Raw genomic sequence first — 24963 nt, 5'->3', positions numbered from 1 at the left:
GTATTGTTAAACTGTTATCTGTGATCTGGTCTAATACATGATATATTTAATTATTGCAACAAGCCATGGTATGTAAAATGATTTGGCTACATAAGGGAAAATGTTGATTAGGTCGCCTTCTAAGCATGCTACCTCATGTTGGACTAAGGAGTCCCATGGGGCCAAAGGGGAACAAGGGGACAACTACTTTTGGGCTTACAAGGATGGACTTTCCAGGCACCCTGTTGCATACTTTTGATGACCTTTATCATGGTGAACAAATGCTGTAATGTTCCTGTTATAAAATAAATAATAAATCAAACTTTTGTAACGGGCTGATTGATTTAATATATCTCGGACCCATTTTTATTTTTGTTTCCGTAATTTGTGTCACCATCGGCTATCTTTATACACCATGGGTATTTAAGCATGGCTTGTAGGTTGTAGTCGGTATGCTTTTTGGATTATTTTCTCTGTACTACGAATTTCTGTTGGAGTTCTCTGTAATTCGCCATTTCGAAAGTGAAAGACCTTCCCTATTTAGCTCGTGCGGTTTTGGTGGGATTCAACCCTCACCCTATAACGTTGTTGCATGTAATACTTTGCTCGGAACTGGCAAATCAGAGCACCATCTTTCGGCATATATATATTAAGGATTGTTTGCACTCAAGCCGTTAATAGTGTCTGGATTTCATATAAATTTATGGTGTTTCGTGAATGAACAAGGTTGTCTTATGTATTGGGCTCAGATACCTCACCGAGTGGCCTCCTGTCATTCCCGTGCTATTCATTCCTTGACCATACAGCCTCATTCTCATCTTCCATTCCCCCCGTACCTTCCTTGCACTCACCATATGCTTGCACACTGCACCATACGACCTCCTTGTACGGCTTGAGTTTCTGCTTACCGTATAGCCTTCCAGTTCAACCATATGGCCTGTATACACACCGTACGGCCTCCTAGTCCAGTCGTACGGCCACCCTGCATACCGTACACCATCTACCATATTGTTTTCCGTACATCACTACCTTTGTACCATCATATGACTATCATATTCACTGTACGGTCCCCCATCTACCAACATTATGGCCATCTACCTAAGACACATACACTGCTGCCGTACACCCCTTCCTACTCACCGTGCGGCCAGCTAGGCCTTTCTTGTGGCATGTGTAAATTGGATTCAATCATTCTCCAACCATACGCTCCTATTACTAGGGGGTCAGAGGACATCGAAACATTTCAGTGGTATTAGAGCGCTTCGATCCTGCCAGCCTGTGGACAATGAATGAGAGTTTATAGCCAGAAGAGAATGACACATTTCGTTGATCAAATGGCTGCCAAACCAGAACCGACCGTTGCCGAACTTGTGGCACTACTGAGGGAACTTGCCAGGAATCAAGCACAAATCACTGATACGTAGCGACTCATGGAAGAAACTCTCAAGAAATTGGCAGACAACAAAATATCTGGAGAACAAAATGGTCACAACGCCGACTCGGTGTCAGGTAAATCAAACCCTTAGCCAGCACGCTCTCAACCTTCCATGCCGACTTTTCCACCACAGACGGAGGCACAACACAGAGAGAGACAACCAACTTTCGAAGAGATGCAGGAATTGAGAGAAGACTGGAAGAATGCAAACCTTGAAGAAGATATATCCTACAAGGATTACGTGGATCTAGGAATGAGATATTCGGGAAGCGAAAACAGAGGATACTTTAACGATGATCTTAGAAGAAAGTTGAGTAAGGTAAATCTGTCTCCATCTGACAGATCCGGTTCCATATTTGCACAAGCGTGGGTAATGAAAGCCGATACCTACTTCCAGTTGAATCCTTGTTACTCAATTTTCACACATGTTCAAATGGAGTAAAACATACATGCTTATCACTTTCAAGTAATACTCAAAATTGCATTAAAGGAAAGCATATTATTCATATTGATATACTATACAATGTTTGTATGATGGAACAAATCATGATGGAAAGAAGATGCTGAAAGTAAATTTCTCCCACACATTTGACTGTGAGAGTAGTCCCTATTTGCTGATATACATCCGTACTCTACTGAAATCAATAACATGAAAGAGGAGTAAAAGGAGAAAAAAGGTCATGGGCACCAGTCATTGCCTGTAATGACTGGTGGAGTGGCATCCATCCGCATCCGTCTTTTTGCTGTCTTGAATCTTGCCCTTTCCATGCTTCCAATTCCTGCATACACAAAAGAGAATAGGTTAGATCCAATGGATCTAAGCAATGCTGATAACTCACTTCACCTCACATTCATCATCCTACACACTATTCATCTCAGCAAAATAGAGGCATACATCAGCAGATAGAGAAGCCAATCACGAAAAGTAAAAGTATTAAAGGGACAAGTCATTTCGATTTGAAACCTTTTACTTATAATAACTGGAGAAAACATGATAAGCATAGCAAGTGTGATTGGTATGCATTCCAGGATCAGGAAAATGAAACATCAAAGGGACGAACTTTAAAGTTTTGAAACCTTTTGTTTCACATATGCAAAAATAATGAATGCTATAGTGGAAGTATGGCAGAATAATGCAGTGTGAGAAGACAGATTCAACTATATTTATCAGGGAAAAAGTCAAATAAAAATTTCAGAGCAACAAACTGGTTCCATGTCAAAGCATTAGAACTGAATGAGTACACTATATGCAAAATGAAGGAAATAATCAGATCTATTTGTTTATTCTTCTAAAGATGAACAATACTGGAAGGTCGAAATATCAAATCTTGATTTCATCATGGAATGGCAATAACAGCAAATGAAACATTAAAGGGACGAACTTTTAAGTTTTGAAACCTTTTGTTTTGTAAATGCAAGAAGAATGAAAGCTACAGGTGGAGTGATTTGTTACAGAAAATAACCATTTTTCAACCTGCATATGACTCATGAACTTTTCAGCCAGTGACAAATATGTTTTATGATGCAACAAGTACCAGTCATAGCAATGACAGAAACATAAATAATGTTCATCAGTATCAGTGAAAATAAAAATACAGCATTATATGGAGCTTCAAAATTATTTCTGAAGCTAACATGGCAGAGAGGGCAGCTGCATGGGGACTTAAAGTGAAAACAGATTTGGGAACAGGGAGACCACAGGGTGTAGGTATTAGGTCATCAAGTGAGGACGGATGAGTTGAATCTTAGAGAGCCTCTGGAAGCTCAGCGAGGACATTTGAAGATTCTGATTATGGGAGTGAATTAAACACTCCCCAAGTTTCAAAGGATTTAAAAAATACACTGTCAACATTACAACAAACATTTGTAGTATCTGATGCTACTAAGCTGTACTTTCCTATTGTATATGCCAGTGCTGGATTTTTCAATGTGACAGGTTATACTCCTAAACAGGTCATTGGAAAAAATTGATGAAAATGGGAAAATCATAAAATACATTGGAATGCAAGTTGAGGTGAACAAGTACACAGAAAGATCAAAAGATAGAATGTTGCGACCTAATGGATTGCTAGAATCATTGATTCGATATGATGCTCGTCAAAAAGATATGGCTTTCAGTTCTGTAACAGAGTTTGTGCAAGTGTTAAAGCATCCCTGTCTAGTAGCTAAGCCAACAATTCAAGAGAATACTTGTCAAGCTGAGGAAAGTTTATCACCATTGCATCTAGAGTTAATAACTAATAAGGATATGGGGAAGAGGAAATCTAACACTACAAGTCTACAAACAACTAGCATAAGAGAAGAATCATTGATATCAACTGATGTGGGTGATGCCAGACAAAAGCAAAGCAAATCTGGAAGATTGTCGCTAATGGGATTAACAAGGAAGTCTCAAAATCAGAGAGATAACCATGAATTTCAACCAACCATTGAACCTGAGATCTTGATGACCAAGGATGATGAAAAACCTGATAGCTTGGACAGTTTTGAAAGACAAGAAGAAACTCGTTACCAGCTGATATAAAAATAACCCAAGAATAATTTCACGGCATCAAAAGTACAGGCTCAAGCAACTCTACCTCTCAGTAGAAACATGGGAAAATGAAATGATGGCGTCCAGATTACAACTTCCAGCAGAAACCCTCATGAAAAAATGTGGTATGAATGAGTTCCAAACAGCATAAATCTGCAGCTAATTATAACATCAAATATGGCACCCAAATTTTATAACAGCAGCAAAAAAATCACCAGGAGAGCAGATACGTCTTCTAAAGGAAACAAAGAAAATAACCAGCCGGCACGTTACCTATTCTCATGCCCATGAAGTAAAGGAAATCCAAACAGAAAATGAGTAAACTCACTTACAGCAGAGACCAGCAGAGGGAAAACCCACAATTTTTGCTTCCAAACAGCAAAAAAAACAGTCGGCATCCTAAAAAAATCACCATATTTCATGCCATAAATCCGCCATAAATCTCTAGGCGTCCAAACAGCAAAGGTACAACACCAAAATGGCGTCTTCCAGCAAACAAATCGCAGATCTGGGCCTTCATGGCGGCTAGGGTTTCATAATAACCCTATCGTGTTTTGCTTGCTCATTCTCATAAACTTCAAATAAGAAAATAAACTCTCAACTTCCCTTTTGTTTCAATTCCTTAAGGCCCCGTTTGGTTGGGGAAGATCAATTTGTGCCATAACCAGGTTATCTTATAACCAGGTTTTCGAAAACCTGGTTTTGTGGTTTGGAAAGCTAATGGTCCGTTTGGTTGACACGGAAGATGAATATACTGTGGACCCCACAATATTATTAAAAAAACTGTCATAAAATTCAAAACCTGGTTTTAATTTCAAATTCCACCTTTTTGTTGGAAGAAACTTCTTCCAATTTTTGACCAAAATTGGAAGATGAAATTGAAAACCAGGTTATGATTTTAACCAACCAAACACCAAAGTTTTTTTGCAAAACCTGGTTTTACTCCTGATAACCCGGTTTTGGCCCTCATCTTCCAGCAACCAAACGGGGCCTAAGTGCTTTATAAGAAGTTTTCGGGTCCATGAAATAGGGATAATAAGGATGTTTTACTTTTTATTAAAATAGTAACATAGATTTTATCTTTTAATATCTGTGTTATTATTCTAATAATGTATTATTATTGCATTGCATTTCATGCATATTGTAAATGTTATTATTTTTTAGTTGATAAATTATAAATCAACTACTAAATGATAATAATTTTAAATGACATTTAATAATAAATTAAAAAAAAGGGGGGAGAGTTTGATTTTAAAAAAGGAGTTTGCATTTTAATTTTAAGTTTAACTAGGCAGTTGAAAGGGTGTTGACGCTTTTAATGCCAAATTTCAAGGGAGTCTCAGTTGCTATTTTTGGAGACCTAGTTCAGACTCAGGAGTTTGGAGTCCATTATGGAGTTATTTGTGACAGTTTTTGGGGTCTTTTTAGACTTTTTATATGCATGGGTGGTAAAGGCTCAGTTTGAGATATATGAGACATATTTTTGGAGCTGTTAAGTGTTCTTAATAAACAGTTAACTCATTATTTCAACACAGACTTCTTGATTTCATGGAAAGTGGTATTGCTTTTAGAGATTGTTATATACCCCTCTTGTTTTTCAAAAAAGGGTTCAAATTTTGAGAGAAGAGGGATGCTTATGTGATTTTGTCCTTGGTATCTTTTTCTTCATTATTCTGACCTATTATGCAAATATATTGTTATTTGGGCCTTTGATTGGAATACAGTTTTCATTGGAATCAGCTTTGGAGTAAAGGATTTGGCTGTATGCTTTGAGGTGATTGACGTTATTCAATTGTGTTTTGTTGGTAGACCTTTTGAATTATGTCTTGTCTTACATCTTCCTTATGTAATATTTGTTTCATAGGTTTTGAGTTGTGTTTTCATTAGTGATATATTCGATTGTGATTAGTTTCCTTTCGTATATTTTCAAATCCTAACCTTCTCTTAAATTATTGATATGAAACAGTAGTTATCCCAAGCTAAGGTTTTGTGATTATCTGTCAAAACTTTCATTGTGTCTCAAGTATAACGGGATTTTGTGTTATCAATTCTAGTGTATCACCTTATTTTATCTATTAGCTTTTCATGTTCAAGTTTGTCTTTTTACCCTTTTCCATGCAAGTTTTCATGTCTCCATTAGCATAAGTAAGGTATCGAATACATTAGATAGGAACTAGCCTAGAATCCGAAGGTTCAACCAGGTCATAGGTTACCTACAACTTCTGGTTGATCCAATGTTTCTCCAAAATTGCTAAGGGTTTTAGGACTTAAAGAAAATTAGGGTGCAGATTTTGGAGATAACAATCCTATTCGAGAAGAAGAAGCAATCAAATTTGCAGCGCTGCACTTGGAGGGAGTTGCGTATGAATGGTGGCACCACGGCACCATCACATTAGGGCATAATCAAATAAATACTTATGCGGAATTCATGAAGAGATTGATAGAACGATTTGATGGTAAAGATCCGGAGCTCAATTTCAAAGATTTGGCACAATTGAGACAAACTGGATCGGTCGATCAATTCATTGCAAAATTTCAGAAACTCTCTATTTTGGTCATGGACATTTCCGAAAGAAGACAGCTAGTGCTCTTCATGGACGGACTGACAGAACCTCTGAAAGGTTGGGTAAAGGGTTTCGATCCTGCCACCCTGTCAGAAGCAATCAATAAAGCACAGAGTATGGCATCATCATCGGCATCATCCTCTCGAAGTTACATCCTAAACCGCCGATGTTTCCAAGGGACAAACCTTTGTCCAAGAAGCTGACATTGGATGAAGCTATCAGACAGGAACTCCGAAGGAAGAAATTGTGTTTCAATTGCAAGGGACCTTGGGAGCCTGGCCACTGATGCCTCGGAAAGGGGAAGATCCATTACATTGGGGTCATGTCCGATGATGAGGAAGAACAGGAAGAAATGTTGGCCAAAGATAACCAACCCCACAATGACACCAACATTAGTTTAAACCGTATGGAGAGAATTGCTACTTTGGTACAATGCGGAGGAACCATTGCCTTGGCCAATAGCCCGAGGTGCACAGTTTTTCGTGTACAGGGTACCCTTCAAGGACAAATGGTTACGGTGATGTTGGATAGCGGAGCTACTCTAAATTTCATAAACTCGTCCTTGGTAAAATGAAGAAGTCTACCTACGGAGGCGCACGCAGGCTTTCAGGTCAAGGTCACCAGAGGGACTTCCCTGCCCTGCACGCACCTTGTTCCTTAGCTGAATATCACAATGGCGAATCACACGGTAACTAAGGACTTCTTCACAGTGAACCTGGCTGACATGGAAGTTATTCTTGGCATACAGTGGATGGAGACCCTTGATGAATACACTCAGAGTTTCGAAAGGATGGACTTCACTTTTGTTGTTGATGGAAAGAAGGTTGTCCTCCAAGGAATGGCAAATGAAGGTCCGAAGGAAGTGTTTGCACATCGGATGGAGGCAATTTTTCGGCACGATGACTTGGCGTGGGTTGCGCATTGTTTTATCTCGGCGGAACCTATAAAGGGGCGTCGAACACCTCCACAGGATGATGAACTTTAGGATATTTTAAGTAGACATGATAAAGTTTTCATTGATATTCCTCCTGGCATACCACCTAATCGGTGGTTTGAACACACTATCGAGTTGGAATCAAGAGCAAAGCCAGTCATAACCACACCGTACTGCCACCCCAAGAAATTCAAAGATGAGATCGAAAGGATGATTCAGGAATTGTTAGAGAAAGGATGGATCTGTCCTAGTTCTAGCCCATTCATATCATCTGTGGTATTGATCAAAAAGGACGGGACGATGCGCATGTGTGTGGACTACCGTGCGTTGAACAAAAAAAAAATAAAGAATAAATATCCCATTCCAAGGATAGATGAGTTGTTGGATGAATTGCATGGCGCAGTCTATTTTTCAAAAATAGATTTCCATTCCAGATACCATCAGATCTAGAAGAGGGAAGATGTGGAGAAGACGGCTTTTTGTTGTCACTACGGACATTATGAGTTTTTGGTCATGCCGTTCGGATTGACCAATGCACCTACTGCATTTCCATCATGCATAAACCACATCTTCAACAAACAATTGCGTAAATATTTATTGGTATTCTTTGATGATCTTATTTATAGCAGGACATGGGTGGAGCACCTGAAGCATATGAATGAAGTTCTCTAAGTATCATGGAGGAACAGTCCTTGTTCGCCAAGCAGTCCAAATGTGACTTTGGTATGACACAAATATTGTACTTGGGGCATGTTGTCAGTAAATATGGAGTTCAGGTGCATCAAGAGAAGATTCAGGCTATACTTGACTAGCCTCCTCCAAAATCACTCACAGATTTGCGAGGATTTTTTGGACTATGTAGTTACTACAGGAGGTTCATTAAAAGATTCTCTCAGCTCAGCACACTCTTAACGGATCTAACAAAGAAGGGGTCTTTCCAGTGGAATGAAAAGGCACAACTCACCTTTGATAAGTTGAAGGAAGCCATGAGCACTTGTCCCGTACTTGCACTACTTGATTTCACTCAACTATTCATTTTGGAATGCGACGTGTCCAAGGAAGGCATTGGAGCAGTACTGATGCAAGATAGACACCCCATCGCTTATGAGAGCAGGAAGCTTACGCCAACAGAACACCTATATTCCATCTACGACAAAGAAATGTTGGCCATCGTTCATGCATTAACCAAGTTCCGGCAATATCTGGTGGGTGCCAAGTTTTTCGTCCGTACGGATCACAACAGTCTAAGATATTTCTTGGAGCAACGGGACTTGAACAAATGGCAACAAAAATGGGTAAGCAAGGTTCAAGCTTTTGATTTTGACATCGAATATGTGAAAGGGAAAAACAATGTGGTTGCAGATGCCTTGTCCCAAAAACCCACCATCTGCTCACTAGACTAGATTTCAGCTAACTAGAAGGCACATCTGTTAGTGGAATATTTCAAAAATACATTTGCCTATGAAATAATGGATGGCCACACCCACGATGATCAATACAGAGTGGTGGATGACATCATCTACTATAAAAACTGGATATATTTGGTGCTAGAATCCAAACTAAAGCAGAAAATCTTGAAGGAAGTACACGACTCACCTCTAGCGGGACACTTGGGTTTCCTCAAAACTTACAGAAGTCTTTGGGAGAGGTTTTCATGGAAAGGACTTAAAGGAGACGTGTTACAGTATGTAAGAGTGTACGGTCTGCCAGCAGAACAAGTCTAAACATACTCTACCTGCCGAGCTGCTACAACCTTTTTCAATTCCCAAATGTAAGTGGGAAAGTATATCAATGGATTTCATAACAGGGCTTCCCAAGGTGAATGGAAAGGATTGTATTTTCATGGTGGTTGACAGATTGACAAAATATGCACATTTCTTCTCCATCCCCTCCGACCTTCAGGCTGGACAAGTTGCTGATCTGTTCTTTAGAGAAGTCTTTCGTCTGCACGAGTTACCCCGAAACATCATTAGTGATCAGGATCGACGATTCATCAGTATCTTCTAGATAGAACTGTTTCAGATGGCAGGGATAGAACTATCGCCAAGTACAAGTTACCACCCACAGACAGACGGACAAACAGAGATTGTGAACAAATGGCTCGAAGGCTACGTTCAGAACTATGTTTTGGCACAACAGCAAGCGTGGGTAAAATGGATCCATCTGGGAGAATATTGCTACAATGTCACGTACCACATGTCTATTGGAATGACACCCTTCAAAGCTCTATACGGGTACGAACCCCTTTCCTTCATCGACACAGTGCTGGACGACAATCGCACACCAAGGGCGAGGGACTAGCTTCAGGAGGGACAAGACATTATGAGATGCTTGAAGGAAAATCTACAGAGGGCAAAAAATCAACAGAAGATGTATGCCAACAGATATAGAATAGAGAGAAGTTTCGAAGTGTGGGATTTGGTCTATCTTTGGCTCCAGCCATATCGACAATCCTTACTGAAGGAAAAGGGAAAGGAGAAACTGAAACCTCGATTCTATGGCCCCTATCGTGTAACTCGCCTCATTAGTGAAGTTGCCTATGAGCTGGAACTTCCAGAGGGTAGCCATATTCATAATGTCTTCCATGTCTCCTATCTAAAGAAAGTCGTAGGGCAAAACGTCACAGTTGCTACCGACCTTCCGCCACTCAATGAAGAAGGAAAGCTCATTTTGGAACCTGCTGAGAACCTTGAAGTACATGAGAGGGCCCTACGGAACCTTGCTGTGAAGGAATACTTGGTATGCTGGCGATACCTGCCATTGGACGACGCGACGTGGGAGGGCCAGCACATTCTCCAACACCCAACATTGCATTTGGTTGAGGACAAGCAAAATTTGGGACGAGAGGACTGTAATGTTCCCGTTATAAAATAAATAATAAATCAAACTTTTGTAACGAGTCGATTAATTTAATATATCTAGGACCCATTTTTATTTTATTTTTCGTAGTTTGTGTCGCCGTTGGCTATCTTTGTACACCCTCGGAAAGTTTTTTGACGGGTATTTAAGCACGGCTTGTATGTTGTAGTCGGTATGCTTTTTGGATTATTTTCTTTGTACAGCGAATTCCTATTGGAGTTCTCTGTAATTCGCCATTTTGGAAGTGAAAGACCTTCCCTATTTGGCTCGTGCGGTTTTGGTGGGATTCAACCCTCACCCTATTCCGCTGTTGCATGTAATACTTCACTCGGATCTCGCAAATAGGAGCACCATCTTTCGGCATATATATATATATATATTAAGGATTGTTTGCACTCAAGCCTTTAATAGTGTCTGGATTTCATATAAATTTATGGTGTTTTGTGAATGAACAAAGTTGTCTTCTGTATTGGGCTCAGATACCTCACCAAGTGGCCTCCTGTCATTCCCGTGCTGTTAATTCCTTGACCTACGGCCTCATTCTCATCTTCCATTCCCCCCGTACCTTCCTTGCACTCACCGTATGCTTGCACACTACACCATACGGCTTCCTTGTACGGACTGAGTTTTTGCTTACCATACAGCCTTCTAGTTCAGTTGTACGGCCTGTATACACACCGTACAGCCTCCTAGTCCAGCCGTACGGCCACCCTGCATATCGTACACCATCTGCCATATTGTTTGCCGTACATCACTGCCTTTTGTACCATTGTATGACTATCATATTCACTATACGGTTCTCCATCTGCCAACCGTACGGCCATCTACCTGAGACACATATACTGCCACCGTACACCCCTGCCTACTCACCTTACAGCCAGCCAGGCCTTTCCTATGGCACGTGTAAATTGGATTCAATCATTCTCCAGCCATACGCTCCTATTACTAGGGGGTCAGAGGACATCGGAACATTTCAAATGCCTTAGGTTGTTAATCATTGGTGACAAGATAGAAGTGACAAGAATGAGGAAAATGGTGATAGGACACCACACTATGCACTCCTCCTCATTTGTATGGTAAGGGCTGCATGAGGCCAAGAGGGATGGTACATTCATTCTTGGGCCTAGGATCGGGGGTCTCTCAAGCACCTCATCAAATCACCATATCTTATCATCTCTGTGATGGTGACATCCTAAATCTGATTAAATATCTTATATATTACTATCTCTAATGCAAGCATGTCTAATTATAAATTGAGATTATAGTATTTTGTAACTTGTTTTGCAGGATCTTCATCAAGATATAAAGTTATCCCAGAACCTTACTTGATTTTATTGTAATCTAGATTAAATTTGTATGCTAATAATTAGGTGAGACGACAATCACCCTCCATGAGTGTCATCCAGTTTTCATTCATGGGACAATTGATAAGCAACATGAGGCAACCATAGCCTCCTGAGTTCTTAGGAGAAAGTTGTGAAAGGTTCTAAAGTTATCATGAGCCCCTTACAACCTTGTTTGATTCCCAATTGTACCCCTTAATGTTGACTATGGTTGCATGCAATTGCCGTTGTGTTTAGGTTGGTTGTCATGGAAGATTTATTATAAATACCCACTTCATAGTTCTGTAAGCAATTTACAATTTACCTGAGGGTTTGGACATCTTGTTTTCTTTGTTTACTTTCAGTTTCTATTCTTTGGTTTAAATGTGTTTATCTTATAGTTTTATTGCTCATGGTCTGACTTAGCATGTAGTTTCAGTTGTTACATTACATTATAGCTGTAGAGTTCATTGTGAAAAAGTAGGTATAAACTCTGAAAAATAAATTGTTTGTCCAGTGCCATACTTTAGCTTGACATTATGATTTTAACACTGTTTAGAAGAACATAAAATTTGAAATTATAGATATTTTATTGTTGTGGGGAGGGGTACGTTTAATAAATTTAACAGATGACACCAAAAAGAATATTTATGTGTCTTTATATTGTCTTTTGATCAACCAGAATGAGTGGCAAGTTCTACTTACCTCTTCTAAGCCCTAATGAAAGATCTCTCAATGGATTTGATGCATACTTATATAATATTTCCTTGCATACCGATAACAAAGATTCACTTAAACAATATACACTATGAATATTTTTGTTCGCAGAAAAAAAAAATGCACAAGAATCTTTGGGTTTATTATTTATGCATTCTTGTAATATCATTTTAATTTTTCAGTGGACAAACTCTGTATTGTTGGGTTGGACATAATATAACAAATCACAATTTTTGTTTCTTATCTTATTAATTGACTGCTTTAAGCTTCTAATGCATGTCTGCCTGATTTTTATTTCTTAGAATGCAAGTGTCCTAATGATTTTTGAATTACTTTGTTGTCAGAATATTTAAGATACCTATGACCTTCCTGAATTCTTCAGGAGAGTATAGGTTTTAACTCTTTTATTTTAGAGATTTTGTCCTGTAGTGTTTTTTATGCCAATTTTGGGATGTTTGTCCTTTTATTGTGTTGCTCAATGCAGAAGGCTATGGCTGGAATCAAACGCATAAATCTGGAAGGCCTCACATGGAGAGTTTTTTATTATAAAGAGCAGGTGTGTTGTAGGGAACATTGTAGGCCCTTCTATCTTGACAGATTTAAGGCATAAGCTTCTATGTTTCTCTTTGGCTAATTATGCATAAAACTGCAGGTTCTTGGAAGATTAGCATCGCAGATATCTGTCGTATTACAGGGCAAGTATGAGCCAACCTATGCTCCAAATCGCAATGATGGTGATATGTGTATTGTCCTTAATGCAAGAGATATCTGTGTAACAGGGAGGAAAATGACTGATAAAGTTTATCGATGGCATACGGGGTAGGATAATGCTCCAAATTTTATATTAAGATTAAGCGAACTCTTGTCAAATCTGACATATCCAGTCTACAGTATTTAAAAATAATAATTCCAACATCATTTGTTCATCCAGATATGTTGGTCATCTGAAAGAGAGGACTTTGAAAGATCAGATGGCAAAGGATCCAACGGAAGTGATCCGCAAGGCTGTATTTCGCATGCTACCCAAAAACAGGTTGCGGGTTGTAAGATATTCTTATCTAGTCCTAACTTTTGTCGATGCCCAATGTTTATACACCATCAAAACTGATAGTTGTCTTTTGTCTGCAGAATCGAGATAGAAAGCTCAGGATTTTTGCTGGCAGTGAACACCCTTTTAAAGACAGGCCTCTTGAAAACTTTATTATGCCACAGTGGAAAGTGAGAGAAATGCGTCCTCGAGTAAGGCAAGCAATGATTCATGCTCAGAAAAAAGTTGAACAGAGTGATACTGTCAAACAGGAAGAATTAAACTGTTAGGAAGAATTTCCACTTGATAGGGTATCAACCCATCACTTGTTCTCACTTGGGTGGAGGAAAATGGAACACCAAACTGGAGACCATGCTGTGGATGTAAACTTTCTGTGACAGGATATGAATAACTGTTTGCTGAGGCCAAATTGAAACCAACACAAGTTTCAACCTTCCAGGTAGCAAAAACAACTCCTAATTTAAAATATATTTCTACATTCCAAAGGAAACTTAAAACAATTTATCAATCAATGTATGTTTTTTGTAAATGTTCTGTTACCTTATGAAACTATAGTACTTGTGTACGTGGGAATTGAAGAGCTGGGACAAATTCACTAATTGTTGCATGGATCCCAGATGAAAAATCATTCCTTCGAAAATTTCCAGCATTTCTTGGGTCTGGTCGAATATGACATAGCTGGTCATCCATAAATTTTAACTTCTACAGGAACAATTGATGAAAGAAGCAGGCAGAATTCCTTTTTCATAAGAACCATGCGATGGAATTAAATTTGACGGAAATCCAGGTCTGCCCCCCAAGATGTAGTTGTTACCAGTTTGGATGCCGTGGACATATGTTTCTTGTTTTCCAAAATATTATGTACCTGGCATTACAGCTTCCAATGATGGGTTATCTGATGGAAATTTCCAATACTGATACTCTGGATAAGCTACTTGCTGATAAAGTGAACCTGGATTTTGAGAGCAATAATTAGGATACGAAAAGGAAACAGCTTTATTCTTACAAACGTCGTGAAAAACCAATAAAAAAGTATCTTTGGCAATAGACATTGGACAATGAAAATAATTATTGACATATAATTAATCAGGCATTAAAATAAAATAAATACATACTAAATTATACAAAGGGCAATATTTGTCTGATTTGAGTGCTGTAGAAACTAATATAGTAAATCACAAAACTGATTCTTACTGAGAGTCAATACCCAAAATCGTTTACAAATGAGGACTGCTCCTATCAATTGTCCCAGTTATGTGTGGATTATTTACTGCAAATTCCATGTTGTGACAAAACCCATGAGATAAATATAGCCATATTTTTTCGAAGTTCTGAATAAGCTGCCTTGCTCCCATATGAAGACTAGTGAAGCAGGATGTCCTACGGGTGCAACATATGCAGATGATGTAGTATCACTTCTTGCATCGACAACTACAGGTTGTGAAGCTGATGGTAATTAATAAACCCCTGTTTACTTATCTGTTTTGCTGAGACTCAAAAGCTTGTGCAATGATCTTATATTCTGATGGAAGCAATGGTGCTTCAGACAAATGACATAAAAGAAATTGTTTCCTTCTTGTTCTTGTGAAGCACAATATTTGAAAGTTCATTAAGTTTTAAACACTTCAAATTTGGAAGAAAAAAGAAGAATGCATAGAATTTTCTTTGTGGAACTAGGATCTCCATACCACACTAGAATTAATAAATCATCAAAGCACAAAAGCTTATTACACATATGACAAATGTCATGCTAACCATGGAATCTATTTTGGAGAATCTGCCAAAGCAAGGAGTGGGACTTTGGGGACCCATTTTGGACCTCTTGCATATATAAATCAGAGCTTGGTCATTTGGGAAACATTGCTTGTGTATTCCTCAATGGATGAAAATCCATTGGAGATTTGAACTCCTGAATAAAAAACCATAAGTTGCAGATGGCCAAGGACGAAAACTCTTTGTTCACAGAGGCCATTTCCATCCAGAAGTTGCATTGGAGTTGAAGGATTAAGGAGGATTTAGTAATTTTTAGTGGTTTGCTTGCAGGTTTCCTAGTTGCAGTTTTGGTATTTCCAAGAGTATTTAATGGTGCTTATGTTTTGATTTTCTTTTGTTTCTGTGTTTTCTGTTTTATACTTTTCTCTGATGCCATAGCTTATTTGATGGAAGTTTAGAAAAGTTTGTGTGTTTCAATCAGTTTTGGGTGATCTGCACACTGTGTGCTTCATCCTGTTTGGTATAGTTTTCTTTTGTGTTGTGGATTTTTTTGTAGAAGCTGCTGTAGGTGTCAAATAAGTTTACCAGAGTGGATATATGCATTTACATTAGAAAATCTCAATAAAATTTTGTTTTCGAATTTTTTGTGGATTTTGGCTATATTGAATGGTGTTTATGCTGTAATTTTCTTTTGTTTCTGCATGTTTTCTGTTTTATCCTCTTCGTGGATGCCATAGCTCATTTGTTAGCTAGCAAAGTAGGCTTAACCTTGGAGGGTTAAGCATGCTTGAGTTGGAGAAATACTACAATGGGTGACCTCCTGGGAAGGGCTGATGCTTCACCTTTTTGAGCATCACCTAATTTCAATGAGTGATAAGTCTTCCATTTATTCTTATGAAAGATGGGTTCTTGTGAGCCACTATTCATGAAATCATGAAACATGGGTCAATGTGTTTGACTTGAAAACTACACTATGCAACCCTGATAGCAATCACAAATTGACTTGTAGAAAACATCTCCTTTTATTTATCCTGTTCAATCTTACATTTTGTTACAAATTTGTTTGGTTAATTTAAGGAAAATGTTTGATTTAATATTCAATTTGAAATTTATTGTTGGGGACATTACGTAGGGTTTCACATATCCAAAAATTTCAGCATGCTTTCAAATTTTAAATTATCCAACATCTGAATAATCCTTGTGCATGTCCAACATGCCACCAAAGGATTAAGCCTCACATCTGAAATTGTCTACATGCTTTCAAATGTCAAATTATTGAACCTAGAGGAGCAATAATCTACAAAAAAATGATGATTATACCCCAATCATTTGTGAATTAAGGAGCCAGTTGAATTTCACCTTGAAATCACAACTCGTGAAAATTGTTGACCCAAGCTTCAATGATTTATTGCATTTAATCCCTAAAAATGACAAAGTGAAAATCTTTACAAAAACTCGTAAAACCTTAAAACTCAAAAAAATAGTAAATAAAATAAGAATCAAAATTATTGCCAAATCAATGTGGAAACAATTTATTCTTGTTAGAGTTTTAGGTGACTCTACAACACCCCCAAGATCAAATGAAAGACCAAAATCACTTCCACAAGAGAATGGCAAGACAATTGCATGAAGATACAAGAATGCTCTTATTGATAATGGGCTTAATTGACATCCAATGGATTGATTTTAAAAGTACATAATAGGCCTCCTTATATAGGAGAGGCAATAAGAGACAATGATAAGGAGAAGATAAGCTATCGCCCACATAAGGTGGAATCACATGTCCACGAAAGGTGGATCATCCTCCATTATGCAATGAAGTATGTGCGATGATGAGGATGATAATGTGATAGGCACACTAAAGGTGAAATGAGATAACAACGATGACCACCTAGAATGGAATTCTTCTATACCATGTGTTTAATTGAGGTGCAAACTCCCAAGTGTCTCAATCACAAACTACTATTCAATGCATTATCCTAAGTAAGCTTAAGTGTAATTAGTGAATAGTTAATTACACCAACACCCCCCCTTAAGTGCAACTTAGGGGAATGAACTTACACTCACAATGCAAGATGGGTCTCAGCTACTAGGCCATTTTAGGTACCCATGGACAATATGCAATGCAATACATGAAATGTAATCTTTCATAAAGTGGAGAAAGAGAGAAAACCTCATGGAAAAAACCCTCCTCTAAAAAGAGAGATGAAAACAAGATGCATGGATGGATGGAGTGCTCAAGACCTCCCAAAAATTGCATACATAGTGTATATACAAAGAATGATCCCCCCATAGGAAGGAAATAAGGAGACATGATATCCCCCCCATAATGAATAAGCTCCAATGTAGATGAAGAGTACCTACAAGAAAAATATAATCCAACGCTTTCAAGAAACATGTCTCTCCTTAGGAAGAGATAAATACATCAAATGATGAAGAAGCCACTCCATGTAAAAAGTGAGGAAGGAGGAAGAAAGTCTCCATGTATGTATCTCTGAAGACTAAATAGGTGTCTCCAAGCTCAAAGATTCTATCACACCATCAATATGACCTATGAGATGTGAAAAACCAAGAGAACATGAAGAGTTGGGATATCCAATCTCCAAAGAAGGTGAAGAAGTATCTCGAAGAGAAACCCCCTCAAATGTATTAACCAAATCTGCATTGTGAGACTCATCTAAAAGAGCATCTAGGAATTCATCCCACACTGGAAGATCTGAAGCACAAGGATCATCCTATTGAATAGTAGAGCTCATGTCTAAAGAAGCAAGAGGCAGAGGAGTAGGAAGTTCAACACTTATCTCAAGAACAAAATGATTCAAATGTCCAATGTTCTCCTCACATGAATTATTCACCCTTGATAAAGGGTTAGGTACATCATGAATATCATCATCATTATCAACAAAATATGCAAAAGAATACAAGCGTGATGTATGATCAACAACTCCCATAGCTATGACATCTCTAGTTGAAATGTCCCTTTTCTGATTTTACATGATATTTCCAACCTCTAATCAGATTTTCAAGATCAAACAACTAATATCACAAAGATCCACCAAATTTCTCAAGAAACCCCAAATCGGGTATGCCAAAAATTGTGCCAAAAGCTTCACAGCTTCACCTATTATTAATAAATCTGAAAGTGAAAATTTTTACAGAAATTTCAATAGCACAACAGCCTACAAAATGACATTTCCAAATCCATATAGCCTTTACACAACAGTTCTCAAATGTAAGACAAAAACTATGCTCATCGGGCTCCCGAAATTAACACAAAAATGCCCGGAAACACCACAAAAACACTAATAATCTATCTCAGAAGTTTAATCACGTCCCAATACATATATTCAGCTCTATTTTAACACCTTAAAGTCTGAAATACAGCAGCAACCCAAACTGATATGAAATACTCAACTGAAAACACCAAACTCATACAAAAAACACACCCAAAAACCCACAAATCTGCACTGTTCAGCACAAAGGCAAACTCTGTATGAGCAAGCACATGGAATGGCTTCAAACTCCCGTCCTTAGCCTTCCTGGAAACCTGCAAACTCCCGTTCTTGGGTCTCCCTGAAAACCTGCAAACTCCCGTTCTTGGGTCTTCTTCTCCACAGGTTTGGCAGCCTCTGAAGAATAACAAAGAATGAGCAAAAATCAAGTTCTGGAATCAGCCCAAAATGCCTCCAAACCCCTTAAAAGAGGGCATAACCGTAACTCACGTCCAAGAGAGGTTAATGAAACATATTTTAATAATAATTTTTATTTATTAGTCCAACGGTTTCCAAAGATTAACCCCTTTTTTTCGAAACTTCACTTTCTTGGGCCTGCCTGCCTTAGCAAAGATTATTATTTTTTAATTATTTGAAAAGGGGACATGACAAGTCCTCCCCTCCCAAACATTGATTGTCCTCAAGCAATGGCTGAACAATAAACCAATCAATCCACCTGGATCCCAAATATTGTCATGAACTATACTACTACCAATTAACACAGGCTCCTGCAATATCCTCTGCAATATGACCAAGAGGAATCCATAATCAAACTGATAATTATAGCTCAACCAAACTCCAAAATCACCACTACCACAGTCAAAAACCCATGAGACACAAAATCTTAGAACATCAGAACCCAAGTAAAGTGCACAAATCAAACTACCAACACAGTAAATACCATCAACGCATCCCACTAGCCTATACGGAATGTACAATCCGACTCTGCAGCAATGGTGAATGCTCTCGAATGAAATTGTACCAAGTATGGAGAATCCACACACTGTACAACTCCTACAGTCAACACAACTCTGCAAATCACCGGCCACTATCTCATAACCATAACTCCCATGCACTACTGATGGTGAAAAGACATTACAAGATAAAGAGTAAGAAATGGAATCCAAACCAAATTTGCCTGCCATCAACTCCTCAAAACAAGGATCAAATGCTAACTGATGTACATACCCTGCAATATAATGTTGATTAAAAAAACCAACCTCAGTCAACAGCTCACCATGAACAAGTGATACAACCCACTGTGATTGATCACTAGCTAAGTCAGGAGATGTCATAGCCAAAGGAGTAGAATCAATAACAACACACACTGAAGCATCACTCCCAAACTCCTGCTCTAAGTCACATATTATCAAGCTGTCAACTGCAGAACCTATCACCATGTCATGCCCATCACAACTCTCATCTTGAGACATCAAACTGTCCCATAACTGATGATAAGCACTAGGAACCAAAGTACATCTCTGTATCATCATCTCATCAACATGGTCATCAAAGGTAAATTGATGAGCGTACCTCACAGTGTAATGCCGATAGAATTCACCAATCTCAGTCAGTGGCTCAGACTGTAATCTAGATGAAACTAACTGCAATTGATCATTAACCATGTTGGAAATGACTACTACCTCTGAAGATATCACCAAGAGAGTAGTATTACTAGCAGGAACCATGCCAACTGCCGACTCACCAACATCACACATGATCTTTGATACATCTCTAGTCTTCGTGCCATCAATACTAGAGGCCATCACCATATCAGGTATACAACAATCTACTACAACACCCAACTCAACTGAACCTGACTCTAGTGGGAATGAACCTGATATGCCAATGTTAGTATCAAGGATGGATGCATCCCCATCTCCACTGTCTCTGACAATCTCGGCCATGGACATCCTCGAATCACCAAACACCACAGCTTGTGACTATATAGAATCAGGTAAGGACTGTAGTCACTCTAACTCCATGGTCACCTTAGCCAAATGAAACTGTGACTCCTTGAAAGCCAACTGTGTACTCTCAAGAATCTTAGAAGTCACCTCAAGCTGCTCAATAAGCTCACTCACCTCATCTTCCTTGTCCAACAATGCATCATATGCTGTACTGCCCCACTCCATAAGATAATCTCTGTCGGCTACCAACTGCATATAATTCTGTCTCAAAATCCGAATAGCCTCCCATAAAGAGTGGAACTCTGTCAAGGAAAGATAACTGCCTCCTTGCTCATCACTAGTAGGAGAACCCCATCCATAAACTGTTGACAACTGACGAGCAGCATCAAAATGCTGGCAAGTGATAGCAATGTCTCGATCACTAACTCTCAACTGATTAGACACATGATGGCACTAGCTTGACTGTCTCCTACAAACCTCCTCTGATGCACTATCTAAAGGAGTATCCTCAAAGTTACTAGTCTCTAGAGTATTACCATGCATATCCTGTGAATCAAATCTAAAGCTCATATCAACATACGAAGTATCAAAAACATTAGCATTGCTATCCAACTCCTCTATACCCAAGGAAACTAAGTCTTCAAAATTGCCAACTGCATCCTCCTGGATGTCATCAATGCCAATATGATCCTGGGACTCATCTATACACACTGCCAAATATGAAATATCATCAACACATTCCAGCAAGTATGGTCGACTAGATATATGAACAAAGCCCAACATCGGTGTATAAAAACTAATACCAACATCAGACAAGATACTGGCACAAGAAAAGACAACACCGTGTAATCTGCTAATCAAATCCATGATAGCACCCAAACAAACACTACTACCAAAAAGTGTTAAAGATCTCCAGTCAACTAAATCCCAAACGCCAATATAACAATCTCGAGTCCATATCTTAAACTAGAATCAACTGGTAACTCAAGAAAACTCCTCACCTGAGTAATATGACCAATATGAACTAACTCCACATACCTGTCATGATGAGATAATGAAGTCACAATACTATCTTTGTTCACCTTTAGCTGGCTGGACAAATCATGTGAAGTACTACTAGCCTCAATCTCATGTGATGAAGCATCTAATTGTGCCTGGTACTCTTTTTCAGCAAAGTCATGAATGCTCAATGTCTGCTCATCTCTACCAGGTATCTCACCATCCTGCACAACAACATCCTCATAATCATCATCTGAACCCACTACACTGTAGTCACTGCCTGTTGTAACTATACCATCCTGAATACCTGTGGCATCACCCTTTGACGACCTATAAACAATTGTCTCAATTTGAGTATCAAGTTGACTGTTACTATCAATCTGTGTAATATCTTTTCCCACCACCTCCTGTGGCAAAGTAGAATCTGAGACCTCTACCTGGCTATCAGCTAGTTTCTCAAACTCCTCATGCAAGTTCTTGGTAATTGTGTCATCTGCCCTATGAGAAAATCTGCCAAATAGAAATCCAGTCAACTTATCCACCTTAGCTGGGTCGGACAACATGTCATTCATTATATGGTGGTGCTCAACCAACTGTTCAGACATATCATGCCTTATTTTTATAAGTTTATCTCGAATGTCTAAATAACCATCCTTTATACTGTTTTGACTCTGGATATCAATTGTCCAAGATCGTGTCCTCTGAGACTCTGTACTATACCTGTCCATTCTGGATAAAGTAGAGTGTAACCCCAATAGGATATAACTTCTTCAAACACCAAGAACTAACATGCAAATGATTAGAAGTAGCATGCAACCATATATTTTGACATGCAAATGATTAGAAGCAACATGAAACCACCAATTTATGACATGCAAGATCTGGGTAGTTGTCAAAATTGACATGCAAGATCTGGGTAGTTGTCAAAACTGACATGCAAACTTCTACAACCACCAAATTCACCAAGAACTAACATGAAAATGATTAGAAGTAGCATGCAACCATAAATTATGACATGCAAGATTTGGGTAGTTCTCAAAACTGAAATACAAGATCTGGGTAGTTGTCAAAACTGACATGCAAGCTTCTACAAACCCTCAGGCTGGCAAGATCATGGCTCTGATACCACTGAAATGTCCCTTTTCTGATTTTACATGATATTTCCAACCTCTAATCAGATTTTCAAGATCAAACAACTAATATCACAAAGATCCACCAAATTTCTCAAGAAACCCCAAATCGGGTATGCCAAAAATTGTGCCAAAAGCTTCACAGCTTCACCTATTATTAATAAATCTGAAAGTGGAAATTTTTACAAAAATTTCAGCAGCACAACAGCCTACAAAATGACATTTCCAGATCCATATAGCCTTTACACAACAATTCTCAAATGTAGGACAAAAATTATGCTCATCGGGCTCCCGAAATTAACACAAAAATGTCCGGAAACACCACAAAAACACTAATAATCTATCTCAGAAGTTTAATCACGTCCCAATACATATATTCAGCTCTATTTTAACACCTTAAAGTCTGAAATACAGCAGCAACCCAAACTGATATGAAATACTCAACTGAAAACACCAAACTCATACAAAAAACACACTAAAAAACTCACAAATTTGCACTGTTCAGCACAAAGGCAAACTCTGTATGAGCAAGCACATGGAATGGCTTCAAACTCCCATCCTTAGCCTTCCTAGAAACCTGCAAACTCCCGTTCTTGGGTCTCCTTCTCCACAGGTTTGGCAGCCTCTGAAGAATAACAAAGAATGAGCAAAAATCAAGTTCTGGAATTAGCCCAAAATGCCTCCAAACCCCTTAAAAGAGGGCATAACCATAACTCACGTCCAAGAGAGGTTAATGAAACATATTTTAATAATAATTTTTATTTATTAGTCCAACGGTTTCCAAAGATTAACCCCCTTTTTCTGAAACTTCACTTTCTTGGGCCTGCCTGCCTTAGCAAAGATTATTATTTTTTAATTATTTGAAAAGGGGACATGACACTAGTCTCCCTGCCCCTAATATAGACATTATCGGGAGTGAACTAAACAATTTTACCTTGTGCCCCATGAGTAATTTGGTAAATGGAAAGGATATTAATGGTCAAGGATGGTACACAAAGAACATCATTAAATGTACTTTGTCCCATAGGAATAGAACCTTTCCCACAAACATTCATGTATGTATTATTACAAGGCTCAATAGAAGAAAACATATCCATAGAAGATGTCATATGATGTGATGCACCTGAATCAAGAAACCATTTACCTTGCCCAAGATGTGTGGAAGCAATGAGTGCTTGTCCTTTGCCTCTAGATGATGATGTACATGTAGTAGCTGCTTGATATTGAGAAGAAGGAGAAGACACTGATGACGGCAGCTGGATATTGTTCTTTTGAAGAATGTGAGTGAGCTCATCAATATTCTTATAGAAACATTTATGCCCATCATGTCCTAGTTTTTTGCAATAAGCACATTTATCTCTCTTTCTTCTAGATGTTTCCTCTCTTGAAGAGGACTTGGATTCAATATTATGTTGTGAAGGAGAGTCATCACCTTTTTCATGTTGGTTAGGATCCTTGTGTTGTTTGTTTCCCTTTCTTTTGAGAGCCTTTGGAGAGGAGTCATTTGTAACTAATGCTTAATTTGTTTGATGCTTTGAAAGCTTCAATTGACCTATGTGTGCTAACTTTGCTTGTTCCCTTGTGAGCTAAGTTGCAAATTCATCAAGAGAAGGCATTTTTGTATGCACTACCAAGAGCATCCATAGTAGCATAGAATGTGGAAACAAAGATTGAATATTCAGGACCTAGCTTGGAAAGAATAGATAATATCAATTGCTCATCATCTTTAGTAATGCCACAATTAGAAAGCTCCACTCTAATGGAATTGAACTTAGAGAAAAAGTCTTGAATATTGTCAAAGTCACATGGACTTAGTCCTATAAGCTCATTCTCTAATTTGGAATTTCTTATTTTATCAGGTTTACCAAAGATTCCTTCCAATGTTGTCTACACATCATGAGGATGTGTGCAAGATGCAATATGATATAGAAAATAATTGGAGATGGTAGATCTAAGAGAGCCAAGTGTTTTATCCCTTCTATCAAATTATTTCCTTCTTTCTACAACACCTGTAGCTGATTCTAGATCCTGTTTAAGAATCATTCTAAGCAATCCAATACTCATCAACTGATTAGAAACTGCTTGTTCTCATTCATGATAGTTATATGGAGTGAGTAATGGAACTTTTGAAAAATCCATAATGAATCCAAGAATGACTGAAATCAACTTATAACTCTTTCAAATTACTGATTCAATTAAGAAAATTGAAATCCAAGTATTCACTAAGTCCAAATATAGCCAAAAGAGACCTATTTTTGAAAGTGATATGAGCACTTCAAATCACTGAAATTTGACTACAAATCTGGGAAGTAGAGAAAAAAATATGCACTTTCAAAAAAAATTGCACTTGAAAATGTTACCGGATGTACCCAAACAAAGCATTGAAAGTTGCAAAAAATGGAATTTGTGATTTTCAGAAAAATTCAGAGATAGAGATCCAAAATCACCTGCATCACTGTGTAGATTGTGAAATTCTACCCCAAAAGGAAAAAAATTCTTGGAAAAAGGAGTCCATATGAGGGAGATATTGCTGTTTGAAAATCGCCTC

The 24963-nt window shown here is 38.3% G+C and overlaps 1 protein-coding gene and 1 long non-coding RNA gene across 2 annotated transcripts in view; one reads left to right on the top strand and one right to left on the bottom strand.

Annotated features, from left to right (window-relative positions):
- The window catches only part of LOC149528119 (uncharacterized), a 79177-nt gene extending 65051 nt beyond the window's left edge, over positions 1–14126 (top strand). The window contains exons 3-7 of the mRNA XM_089810971.1: positions 12828–12899; positions 12996–13162; positions 13275–13386; positions 13472–13830; positions 14009–14126. Coding sequence (XP_089667097.1) covers positions 12828–12899; positions 12996–13162; positions 13275–13386; positions 13472–13660 — 540 coding nt within the window. The 3' untranslated portion in view covers positions 13661–13830; positions 14009–14126. The remainder of the gene's footprint in view (positions 1–12827; positions 12900–12995; positions 13163–13274; positions 13387–13471; positions 13831–14008) is intronic.
- LOC149528120 (uncharacterized) lies at positions 1894–14077 on the bottom strand. The gene is made up of 2 exons (XR_016359045.1): positions 13932–14077; positions 1894–2193 (listed from the first exon to the last, which is right to left on the bottom strand). It is a non-coding gene; the product is annotated as an uncharacterized LOC149528120 (long non-coding RNA).
- Positions 14127–24963: the final 10837 nt, after the last annotated feature.

This window comes from Cupressus sempervirens, chromosome 11 (genome assembly GCF_028749045.1).
Source record: "Cupressus sempervirens isolate cs-2001-9-10 chromosome 11, ASM2874904v1, whole genome shotgun sequence".
Taxonomy (NCBI): domain Eukaryota; kingdom Viridiplantae; phylum Streptophyta; class Pinopsida; order Cupressales; family Cupressaceae; genus Cupressus; species Cupressus sempervirens.
The sequence above is the reverse complement of the archived record's forward strand: the minus strand, read 5'-3'. Positions and strand labels throughout refer to the sequence as shown.